Below are 12223 nucleotides of genomic sequence, written 5' to 3'. Positions count from 1 at the left end.
AAGGACTCTATCTTGAACTTGGTTATAGTCAAGAAAGGGTTCAGGGATCTTAGGTTCAGTATCGGGCATACTGATCCGTCCGGTTTGGGGACTACAAATAAATTTGAGTAATAACCCTGCCCCCTCTCCAGGGGAGGGACCGGGGTTATCACCCTGGCCTGTACCAGTTTTTGGATTGCTTGCTGCAAAATCATTTGGTCCTCTGCGGACGCTGGAAGGCCTGATTTGAAAAGCCTCTGAGGTGGCTGTACTGCAAACTCCAGCTTGTAGCCTTGAGTAATAAGAGCCTGTACCCAAGAATTGAGGCACGAGGCTTCCCAAACATGGCCGAAGAACGCCAGTCTGGCTCCCACCTCGGCCGGAGCTATTGGTGTAGCCCCACCGTCATGCTGCGGGTTTACCTGCAGCTGCCCCGGATGGCCGCTCTGTGGCGGCCGAAGCAGAAGGCTTCATGAATTTACCTTGGGAGCCTCTGGTTGCATTTGAACCACCCCTGGCTTTTGGGCGGAATTATCCGGTCCGAAAGGATAAGGATAATATGTGATAAGAAAAAGGACGCTTGGGCGCCTGTGGGGTCGAGGGAAGAAAGGTGGGCTTCCCTGCAGTGGCTTTGAGATTAACTCATCTAAATCGCTGCCAAACAACCGTTCACCCGTGAAGGGAAGGTTTTCAACACTTCGTTTGGAGTCAGCGTCAGCCATCCATAGCCGAAGCCTGAGGGGTCTGCGACCCAATACCGCCATGGCTGAGTTACGGCCGTTAATGGCACCTAACTCCTTCTGCGCCTCACACAGAACCTTAGCTGTGTCCTGAATGTGGTGTAATTTTCAGACACCTGCACCACTGTCATATCACCCTTATCAGGGTTGCGTGCATTAATAGCAACTGCACCGTTAGTGCTTTACTAATCACCCTTGTCAAGCGCAACTGTGAATCTCAGTAATTAGAATCACACACACACAGACACACACAATCCACAGTGGTAGTTGGTCAGGAATGCGCTGAGGATTAGAATAATCACCTTGCTTCTCCAAAGGAGGAAAGCAAGCATCAACTACACCATAGAGGTGAGGACATCTTCTCCAGCCTTGTCTTATATGGCTGGATCAAGTCACTTGTGATAAGGAAGCAGGAGTGAAATCATTCTTGCACCACCTGCAGGTTAACTTTCTCAACATGTTGGAGAGAGAACCTTTCCACCCAGACACATTGACACAGACTATGTATGACAGTGTGTAGTAGGCATTATGTGAAGCATTTTCAATTTCAGTGTCTGCACCATAGCTATCAAGCCAGTGGGATAAGGACACAGAGACACTGACACTCTTACCACAGCTCTGAAGGGCTGGTAATGCAGTGCATAAAGCACTACCGTAATATAAATAAATAAATATATATATATATATATATATATATATATATATATACACACACACATATAATATGTCAATTGAAGTGTACCCAAGGTAACACTTACTAGCGCTATTAGTTATCTGCAGATTCCCTGCCCTGGCATTTTTAGCACCCAGGAAAGGAGCAGGTTTTGGCGCTTTCTGTCTCAATGGCGCTTCAGTTATAGTGCAGAGGCAGTCCCTGTATGCAGGTGACCATGCGGTTCGAGGCGGACACCGCAGTCGCCATATTCATGCTGCACGCAAAACCGGGGACTCACATGAGGGGACCCCGGTTTTGATGTTGCTGGCCTAAACACAGCACTTAGTGACAATATCTGTGCTGCTCAGGTTTGAGCTTGTTCCTCTGCACAGCAGGAACCCTTCCCCCATCACCCTAGCTGCACACAGGTGACATGTTACAGTGTGAGGCTAAACCGTGTGATGGCTGCTAAAGCAAGTGGGTTATATCACAGAAATAGGGGGACCAGTATTTAACTGCGCACATTGTGAGGTGCAGGTAACAGACATACATATACTGTACATGTAATACATGCAGATTATGCACTGTATAACAGGGCTAACACTCTGACAGAGATAGCACCTTTAATCGCTGCAGCACATATACTGGAAAGTGTCATGTGCCTTCTGCCCTCTGCAACACATACACTGTGGAGTGTCCTGTGTTGTCTGATGGCTGCTCCTGTAGCATGTAGCCAAAAGCACGCCCACAGAGCACTGGTCCCACTCTGGGTAAGCTCCGCCGAGCGTGATGGCGCCGGAGCTTACCTGCGTTTTATACTGAGACTGACATTGAAAAATGTCCAAACCTCTCTGGTAACTGCCCTGGACAATACAGGAGGCAGTACCCTGTCCCAGTGTAGGCAGGGGGTTGCACGGTCCCTGTGCAGGGCACCGCCGATACCACCGCCGCCACCATCTTGCCGCACCGTTACCCGGGGACCCCACGGTGGGGGACCCCGGGGTAATACTCACCACTGACGTCTTCAGACTGGACTAGGGGTGTGCGTGCTGCAGCGCAATGCCCGCGGTAACATCACCCACTCAGGACGGTGGTCCTGTGGCAGGGACAGCTCGGTACCATGAAGTGGCCTGCAGCTGAACCTTTCCCCTAGTCTCCCACGACGCAGGACTGCTGTTAAGTCCAAACAGCAGCCCCAAAATAATAAAGAAATTAAACAGAAGATAAAACTCTCTGGAGCTCTTCCTGATGCATGCTTCTCCTGAGGCACATTTCTCAAACTGACTAGAGGGAGGGGAGCAGAGGGGAGGAGCCAGTACACCCAGTATAAAGTTTTATAGGTGCCTGTCTCCTTCGGATATACTCTTTTCCCCAATCGTTAAGAACGACTTCCCTGTATCCCATAAGAATGTAAGAGAAATGTAGTTTGGGAACCACTGTGTTATGATCTTTTAGTTGTTTCAGGCAAGTTATGCGATGTATGTAGACCATGCACAATTTTAGTTGCCCTTCTTTAGGCGTATGATTTTGCAATTTTCAGGTGTTAAACTGTTGTTGCCATATTCTTGGCCATTCCCCAAGTCTACCTATGGTCATCATATTAACATTCCATTTTTTATAATTAGAGCAATAGTCAAGGAAATTTACATTTTGTGGTCTATTCTGTACATGGTGGCAAGAGCACTTTTTAAATACAGACTGCATACATTTACTAGATCAGATCATGAACACTGCCCCCACCCACCCAAACATCACTAAAGGTCCATACACACTGGGCGACTATGCCCAGCGATGATGTGCGGGGAAAGCCGCTCAGTGTATACACACTGAGCGGCTTTCCCCCTGCCCAGCGCTGCCGGAGGGGGCGTTGCATAGCGCAGCGCTATGCAAAGCCGACCTGAAAGCCGCTCATCTGCTGCAGATGAACGGCTTTCCCGACAATGTTGCGGGAGCGCGCGTCTCAAGCATACACACTGGGCAGCTTTGAGCTGAAAGCCGCTCAAAACAGCTTTCAGCTCAAAGTTGCCCAGTGTGTACGGGCCTTAAGGGCACTTTGGAGTGTGCTGGGAGAGAAAATGTCCTCTCTCCCAACATTGTCTGCATCTGTAGCAAGCTGTGAGTGAACAGAGCATGCAGGGAGAATCTGCAATATAACTTTGCACGTAGCGGTGTGCTCAGCCAAGGGACAATGCACACTGCTACAAACATGAAAGTGGGCTGCGGTGGCAACACAAAGAACAAGCAAGCAGCCCTGAAGGTGCTGCTGGCCAGTTCTTCACCCACATAGTATATGTACAGTGCGGCAGGTCCAACTAGCATTATCCTAGTTACTACCCTGCAAGTTATGACACAGATGTCCATGTTTTTTTGGTGTAACTACTCACTAATGGAGATGCTCTCATGATTGGGGAAAACTAAGGTGTTAGAAAAATAAAAGTATTAATCAGGTACAGCCATTGTATAATCCACTGCTTGGCCGCTTACATACTTTAGTTACATATTGCATCTTAAGACAATTCCATTTTGGCTAGTTTAACTGGAATTCTAAATATACTGAACTGTCTGCCTGTCGGCCACTGAACAAGGTCATCACAGCCGATGTTTAAGCAAATATGAAACCATAATATCATGTAGTTCACTTGTGATTCTTTCAGATGTACAAACTCCTTTATCAAAATGTTGTCAAATGCACTAGTTTGGGTGTCATCGTAGCAGGATTTAAACGACAAGAATATGCTTTTTAAAAATAGTGCATGCAACTTTGTGTAGCTGGAGTTGTGACATTGGGTTACTACCTGGTACACAAGAATAGACCCCATCTTAGAAGCTACAAAACTAGGCATTTTTTTAAATGAAAGCACACCTTCTCATTTATTAAAATCTAACTCTGCACATGTTACATCAGCCCCACCTGCAATGCATATGATTTTGTCCATTAGAGAGTGTTTGTGCCTTTCAGGCTGAATCAGAATAACCCCCTGAATCTCCTGCTGCAATGATTTCCCAATATGAGCCCACAAGGTTCCATAATCTGGCCATTTCTAACCATGGTGTCTGCATGCCCTACAGTACTCTATAATAACAGAAGACGGTCTGCTCTGGTCTTTTACTGTTGTGGTGAGAAATCAGTCACATCTGCTCCTATGCCCATCACACATTGATCGAATATGGAGCATTACCTTCCATACACTTGTGTTCCCATACCACTAAATATGGATAAACTATAGTCTGTATATCCCAATATCAGAAAGCAAGTACTGTAAATATATGGAACTAACATGTTTTATTTCTTCAGCAAAAAAAAAAAAAAAGTGCAGTTTAAATTTTACTTAATCCCACTATGGTTTGATATATGTGGGATTTCTTCTACCAAAAACTAAAACTACCAAATCTAGAAAGTCCTTAACTGCTATACTGCAAAACACTAGTGAAGCAACAGTCATTTTAAGCTTAGTCGGCTTTGTGGGGGGGTCACACACAGAGCTCTGTGGCCAGATCCTGGGCCACTGCCGACTGGATTTCAGGGGAAACAGTGCGGTGCATGTGTCCTTCTTACAATGACGTCATCCTACCGCCTTGTCCTACTGCAGCATTGCCACAAATTTGTGGAAAGCCGCATAGAAGCCTTCGTGCAGGTTCCTCCCGACCAAGCGGGTCCTGCTGAAAGGGACCCACTTGGCCACTGTGTGGTCCGGCGCCAAGAAAACCAACAAAACAAGAAAATGGGGCAGATGTATTTAGACTAGTAAAGTGATAAAGCTGTGCTAAAAAAAATAACAGGCATTGATTGGCTGGTGCATTCTCATCTTCTACTTTATCACCTTAATAGGCTTAATACACCTGCCACATGGTCTCTAATGTGCTCCACTACTCAAATCCTAGTAGCCGCAACTGCTCCAATATGCATGTAGCATCCCCAAGTGCTCTATTTAGTGGGAATATCGCGTAATCTTTTAGAGTAAATTTATAGTTTAAATATCTCCAGTCAAAGTAATGATATAATGGATATATTACAGATATTGCTCATTAAAAGGAGGGAATACTACAGAGATGTTCCAGTGGTTCACACAAGCCATCTTATATTGGCCCAGACATTTCAGGATCACCACAGCAGTACCTACTGGAAAAGTAAAGATGTCCACACACGACACAATTTAACAGTTGCGATGTGCACTCCCGCACACATTACATAGCATAAAAACTAACAATCCATCTGACACATGCATGTAAACAAGTGTGACACCAGTAGCCATGAAATTAAGGATATAGGAACCTGATTAACACATTCAAGACACCAATTAAAAATACAAAAATAAATAAAAAAGTAACAATATTTTGGGGAGTTTTTAGATCATTTATTTTTCATACAAGTCTCCTCATTTCAAATGGTTCTTCATTCAGAAGTTCCTAAGTAAAAACGTATGAGGAAAACACAAGAGTTAGTGCACAGTAAATACAAGGCAGTTTGGGGTTTCTACAACAAGTACACAATAGGCCCACAACATAACAAATACTATCACTATCAACACAACACAATTGCACATCCTTGCTAAATCAGAAGTAGGAGACGGCTGGATGTCATGTCTGACTAGTTCGTTATAGCTCTGGACCTTTAAATTTGCACTTATCGGGTAGAAGTGCTGGCAGTCAGGGATAATAGGATAGCCTCAGGATATCTGGGTCGGGTTCAGTATGATTTACCTACACTCAAAATCCCGATTGTCAACCGACAGCAATTGACAGATGGTCAAATTATCGATATTTAAAATAGACAGGTCAAAAATTAGACACATGGTTTTTCATATTTTGTGGGGTCTGTATGTTGACATAGGTCGACATGAACCCAGTGCTGCGCTCGGCACACTATTATATTCCCCCTCCACTTGGATGGTAAAGTATGTACAAGTTGGTATTTCGACCTTGTCAGCATTTTGATTGTAAATTGACCGCAGCCCTCTGGGTCAATGTCATACAGAACTTCTTTTACACCTCAAAACAGTCTCACATCAGTCCTCCACCCACCCTTTATATCTCTACAAGCAGATCACACTCAAACCAGTCAGTATCGGTGCCCAGAATGCACACCTTGATATATACTGGGCTTCATATCTAGGTTTGTTTTGTTGTCAAAATGCCAAGCTTTCAAAACTTATCCTATACTACAAAATGGGAAATGACACTTTGTATCTACAGTACATAATAACACATTGTGGGCAACCACAATCAATTAAAACTCACTTAAAGCCCAAAACAATTTATTTACTTACTTTGAAACAATGCCATCGTCTCTAGCCAGTCTAAGAATGGAGTCATCAGATTCTCCCTATAAAAAAGAGTAACAATAGTTTTATTAAGTTACAATGAATGGAAAAAGTTGCTTTTACAAACTATAGTCTGCGACGAAGAACATAAAAGTTTAGTATCCCATGCTAGATTGTAAACAAAGAATAAACTTACTAAAAAGCAGAAAAAAAAAAAAAAATCACCACTTTACTATACTAGCTTGGAAAGATAGGATTTTTTTCTTTGAGTCCATCGGGGGCACAGGAAGAATCTTTACAGTGGGTATAGGCTTGGCCAGCACCAAGAGTGAAGGCAAATCTCCTATAGTGCCTAGCATCTCAGTTCCCTATACCTTGTCTCCAAGCCCACAAGTTTTGTAGCAAGCCGAGGGGCAGAAGCGGGCAAGGAAGGAAGACACATGAAACACTACCAGACCATGGAAGTTGAAACCGCAAATCCACTGGAGAGGACAGGGCAACCTCCGTTTTAGCAACCCTCCCATACACGCCATATCCTGAGGAGTGGACGGAGGCTGAGAAACAAGGCAGTCAACTAGCTGCACCATTACCAGAGTCAGGGTGGATGCCCACACAGGCTCCGGAGCAGGGGAGGCCACCTGGGATATCCACGCAGGGACCGAGGCACCAAGTATTGCATCCTCTGATTCCTGTGGAGTAAGCAGTTTAGGACAACTCGTGCATGAACGTGGTTCTGCCACAGTACCCTTATTCTTGGATGACATAGCACCACATCAAGAGGGGGTTGGGTGTGGTGACTCTTTGGGCTGCAAAGTTCAGCATCTGCTGCTGCTGGGGTCTGCAATAGAAGCCACTATGCAGGAGCTAGTACTGCCGTCGCAGCGAGAGGTGCTGGGCAACCTGTCCACCAGACACACTGCCCGTGTAGAATAAAGAAACAAAAACAGGCTGAGTCCTGAAAAATGGTGCATACTGTGCCTTGGCACCCAAAAACCGGGGGCCATGGGGGGGGGGGGGGGGGAGGTATTAGGGACTGGGAGGCCAGGCACTGTGGAAGTTTTGACTTAAATCTTTTGGTTCCTGTCAGCAATGCCTATACCCACTGTAAGAATTCTTCCTGTGCCCCCTAGTGAATGAAAAGTTATACACTAAGCAATGTAGTTACTGAACAAACTGTTTATTAGTGCAGTGAGCTTATCTTACCATCCGGCGAATGTTGCCGCAAATTGCGTAGGTCTTATTCATGCCGGTAAATCTGCCAGTTGTTCTTTCAAGCTGCAAAAGAGATGGTGGAGATTATCTAGGAAACACTGGTTTATTGGAATTGAGCGGCAGTGGTCTGTCTGGGGCACAGGCCCCAATGCAATGCTTGTGAGGAAATGTGTAATATGCTATAAATTGTGTTTCTTAAACATGTAAAGGAAATTACTCCAGCTAAAAGTGAAGTACTTAAGTGATAGTCTTGCAGTAAGAGCTAAAGCCAATTTGATAACCTGACAAACATAACTAGAGATATGTTTTCCCAATTTAGAGACACGCTCATGATAACTGGTATTACACAGCCCGAATATGGTTTGGAATTTTACATAAATATTCATCTGAGCAGTCAAGCAAAATATTTAACATTCTCGTCTCCTAACAAAGCACCAACAGAGATTGGTTATAAATGTTCCAGAAATGGGCATTGTTCAGGGTTTTGTGAATAAAAGGAGGGAGATTATAGCTGCACTTATGCAGCTATAACATTTCCTGTATCGCCTCATTTCCAATGCAAACCAGGAAGAGACCAGGACAAGAAGTATTAACATCTTGTCTGCAGGAGCGCAAACTTTCCCCCGCTAGAGATGCCCCTTTGTGCACACAGTGCATACTGACGTGCAGTCTCCCTTTGCCCGGGAGCAATGCAAAATCTTGCTATTCATGCAAAATTTCCTGTGCAGCCCAGAGTGGGCAAACAGCCAGGGACAGCATTGTCCTTGTTGTGGAGATAGGGCATCACGCCGGGACCAAGAGAGGAGACCTGTGGCCAGGCAGCAAGAGAGCAGCCGATGCTGCTGAGGACACCTGCCTTCCCTCCCCTGTGACCTCATGCCCTCTGTCACCCCAGCCTTGTCATTATTACCTCTTTCCCTCTGTCACCATGCCCCCGTCATCCCAACCCCTCTCGACCTTGTCAGCTCATGCCGCCTTGCCACCCCACCTCAGACAGAGGTGAGAGGGCCTATCACCCCATTTTCTCTTTTTCACTCTCCATCCCCCATCCTCTTTCTCTAGCCTGCTCACTATGTGTTGCCCAGATTAAGTGTCTGGAACTACCCAATTGACCGAGCCATGTTCTGCACATAACCATGGAAACTCACCTTTTGGAGACTAGTTTATTATAAACGGCATCTCCCAGGTTAAGTACTGGGCTTGTTGCTGTTAATGCATACTAATGCCGCAACTGCACAGAGTCACTAATTAACAGCTTTATGCTTGCTCCTTCATGTGCTACACCTTTTGTAGTCAAAAGCAAATTTTGCAACCTCAGTGTGCCATAGCTTATATAGTGCTTGTCTCAGATATGTGCAAGTATTTTAATCCTTCTAGCAGTGGTTCCCTTACAATGTGCCTAGGTACTATGGGAATCCACAGGGCTTTTGCAGGAATGACTGGTGGTCCAAACCAAATCAGATTTATGGTCAAGTGTTAATCAAAACCAGTGCTAGTGGCTGCCAATCTTAAAACATTTGTAACATGAGATCACAACTGTCCACCATTACCTTCCTGATCCCAAGGATGTTAAGTAAACACAATTTACAATATTACAAAGAAAAAACGTAGCCGGGCATGCTGGAATGTGTGGTTCAACAGCTGGCCACGGTTCACCATCCCTGCTCTAGGGCACTGAGTCAATCAAGTTTGGGAACCACTGCCTTAGTGTACAGTTGATAATGTATCACCTTTTGTGATATCTATCCAACTAACGAGGTCTAATGCCCGACTGGATTATAAAAATTCTCCTTATTGCAAATGGCGATTACACATAGGATGAGCCTTCAAAGAACTGTAAATCACAGGGTCACAGATAATACCCATACAGCAAAGAGTACATCACATAATAAACAGAACTTTCATGGAGTACAGCATTTAGATTGCCACCACCGATTGATGTTCCATGGGGCTCCCTTAATAGTAATTAGCGACTAATGGGACGTCTGCCAACTATTGTTTGGCGCATAATATTCAGATCCCATTGACTTTTCCCTTAGTTTTATGAATGAATACTAACCAATGGGTGCTTGTAGTGCTATTTGCCAAGAAGTGCAGCTGGATTTGAAAACATTTTGAAAAGATTGGCACTACGAATATTGGCTGAGAGCGTCCGGCCAGTCTTTTCAATGTTTACAAATTCAGCAGCGCTTTCCGCCCCGCTGCCCGGGTAAGTTACTTTCGAACCTGCCAGTAACTTGAACTGGTCGTGGGAGCAACCCTGCTTGCTAGCAGGGTTGAAATCCCAGCAGATTTTCCGGGGCATTTGGCCAGTCGCGGGTTGTTCCCGGGGCCAAACCGGGAATTTGCATCTGCCCTTGCGTGTGCTCATATTTATGGGGCTTCAAAATAGCCCTGACTATGCTTATGGTGTTAAGTTTAACAGAACAATTACCTCTGCAAGATTCATCTGAATGGAGGCATGGTCCTTTGCTCCAATAATTCTGTTGCTAGCAGAACTGCAAATATACAAAAACAATCTGAAATGTTAATCTGCACACGTCCTACAGATATACTTGTTTATGCATACACTTTCTTTAGACATTGACTTACCCAAGGAGAATTACACAAATTAATTTAAGATCCCAAACGCACCTAACATTCTTAACATTTTCAGCATGCTTTATATTTGGATAAATATACCTAAAAACTGCATACTTATAAGGGTGATCTACCTACAACTTCATATGGGTATTAGATAGGTCCCAGCAATTGCAGGAAATAATTTAATGTCCTGGAAAAGATACCAACCTTAGGGCAGCCATTATTCTGCTAGCCAGTGCCAATAGATGAAATTGGAAATACAGAAAATGTTTCTCTGCTGTTTTCTTCTAATGGGTTAAGAACAGGAGATACTGCTATATTTTAAGGAAAGCAGATACAAACCACTAGGAAGCCTAGGAACGCACAGGGAGAATACACTAACTCCACATAGTGAGGCCGGTTTCACACAGTCTGGCTCCCGCCGGACGGCGAAATCCCGCACGGCCAGGAAGCCGTGCCGCACACATTAGTTGTGAATAGACACTATTGTGTCCATTCACACGGGACGGACACGGCCCGGCTGCACGGTTGCAGCCAGATTCCGCCACTGGAAGGGATGACTGCCGGGCTGTGGCCATCCCCTCCATGATAAATTACTGTGTGCTGCACGGCTTTCTGGCCGTACGGGTTTTCGCCACCCGGCAGGAGCGTGTGAAATAGCCCTTAGGGTCATGATGTGAATCAATCTATGACCTCACAGCAGTAAAGCTATCCATCATCTGTGCTGCCATACTAAAATTGCTATATACTATATTATAACTTCAAACATTACAATTGCACAATTAACATAAAAGTACTGGAAAACTTTGATTCTTTAAGATCAGCACAATTTTGTTTACAAGTAATTATTAGCAACAAAAAAAAGACTCAGCAATAAAGGAAAATCAAAACTAAACAATCTTACCATTTACGGGGGACGTACAAATCCACAAATTCACCAGCGTCGTTCTGCATTTTGCGGCTTGGGTGATGTCACACGGACCTGCCGTCAGAATGAGACCATAAGAAAGACATACACATACTGTAGCAACTGACGATCTACAGAACACAACTAACTCAATCACTGGGTTTACATTTGTGGGTACCCTATTCACACTGGCCACACAGCGAGCCTCCTGCTACCCACATCCATTATAAGTAATACACATACGACTAGATACAGTACGTATCACATACAGAGGTGTGAGAGCGGTCAGGCAGGGACACACTGGTGCCGAGAGAACAGGCGCTGGAGGAAACTGGAAGAGTAATAGAGCGAGCGCTCCATGCTGGGGTTACGGCCTATGCCGGGTTGCCCAGACACGTGTCACTGGTGTACAGTCACTCCCAGCAGATACAGCTGAGCCGCCATCGCCCACTTACAACACGGACTCTCCCCTTCCCTCTCCGGAGCACGGCCCGGGTTAACTGGTCAATGCTAGACCGGCTCCAGGCTCCCTAGGCAGCCCGGCGCCAGCGCTCACCTTCTGCTCGCGTAAATGGCTGACAAAAAAGAGAGGGAAGCGCCGCCCCGGAAAGCCTGATGTCACCGAGGCTGCTGGGAGCACTTCCGGGCAAAGGAAAACGCATTGCCATGGTAACAGAAGCAGCGCAGTGTGAGGACGGTAGAGGCCGCGTTACATTGCGTATCGTAACAGCAGCCATTTTGGTGAAGGCAGGCAGTGATTGGAATATCTTCAGGGTAATGACTTCGTTTTCAGAAACGCCGCAACAGTTACCTGCTTGCAATAATTCATACCTCCCAACATGACCATCTCCAGGAGGGACACATTGCTCTGTTTCTGGACTTCTCC

General features: G+C 45.4%; 1 protein-coding gene across 2 annotated transcripts; it reads right to left on the bottom strand.

Moving 5' to 3' along the window:
* Positions 1 to 5707: 5707 nt before the first annotated feature.
* RPS21 (ribosomal protein S21) lies at positions 5708 to 12008 on the bottom strand. 2 transcript variants are annotated; one of them, XM_083146801.1, is made up of 6 exons: positions 11894 to 12008; positions 11335 to 11412; positions 10282 to 10345; positions 7839 to 7910; positions 6642 to 6697; positions 5708 to 5781 (listed from the first exon to the last, which is right to left on the bottom strand). In XM_083146801.1, the coding sequence occupies exons 2-6, from the start codon at positions 11382 to 11384 to the stop codon at positions 5772 to 5774; spliced, it is 252 nt and encodes an 83-aa protein (XP_083002927.1). In that variant the 5' UTR covers positions 11385 to 11412; positions 11894 to 12008; the 3' UTR covers positions 5708 to 5771. The 2 variants fall into 2 exon arrangements, with proteins under 2 accessions (XP_083002927.1, XP_083002928.1); XM_083146802.1 differs by lacking the exon at positions 11894 to 12008 and adding an exon at positions 11793 to 11857.
* Positions 12009 to 12223: the final 215 nt, after the last annotated feature.

The sequence above is a fragment of the Crinia signifera genome, chromosome 6, assembly GCF_055691185.1.
Source record: "Crinia signifera chromosome 6, ASM5569118v1, whole genome shotgun sequence".
NCBI lineage: Eukaryota > Metazoa > Chordata > Amphibia > Anura > Myobatrachidae > Crinia > Crinia signifera.
Note: the sequence above shows the minus strand (reverse complement) of the source record. Positions and strands in the feature narration are given on the sequence as shown.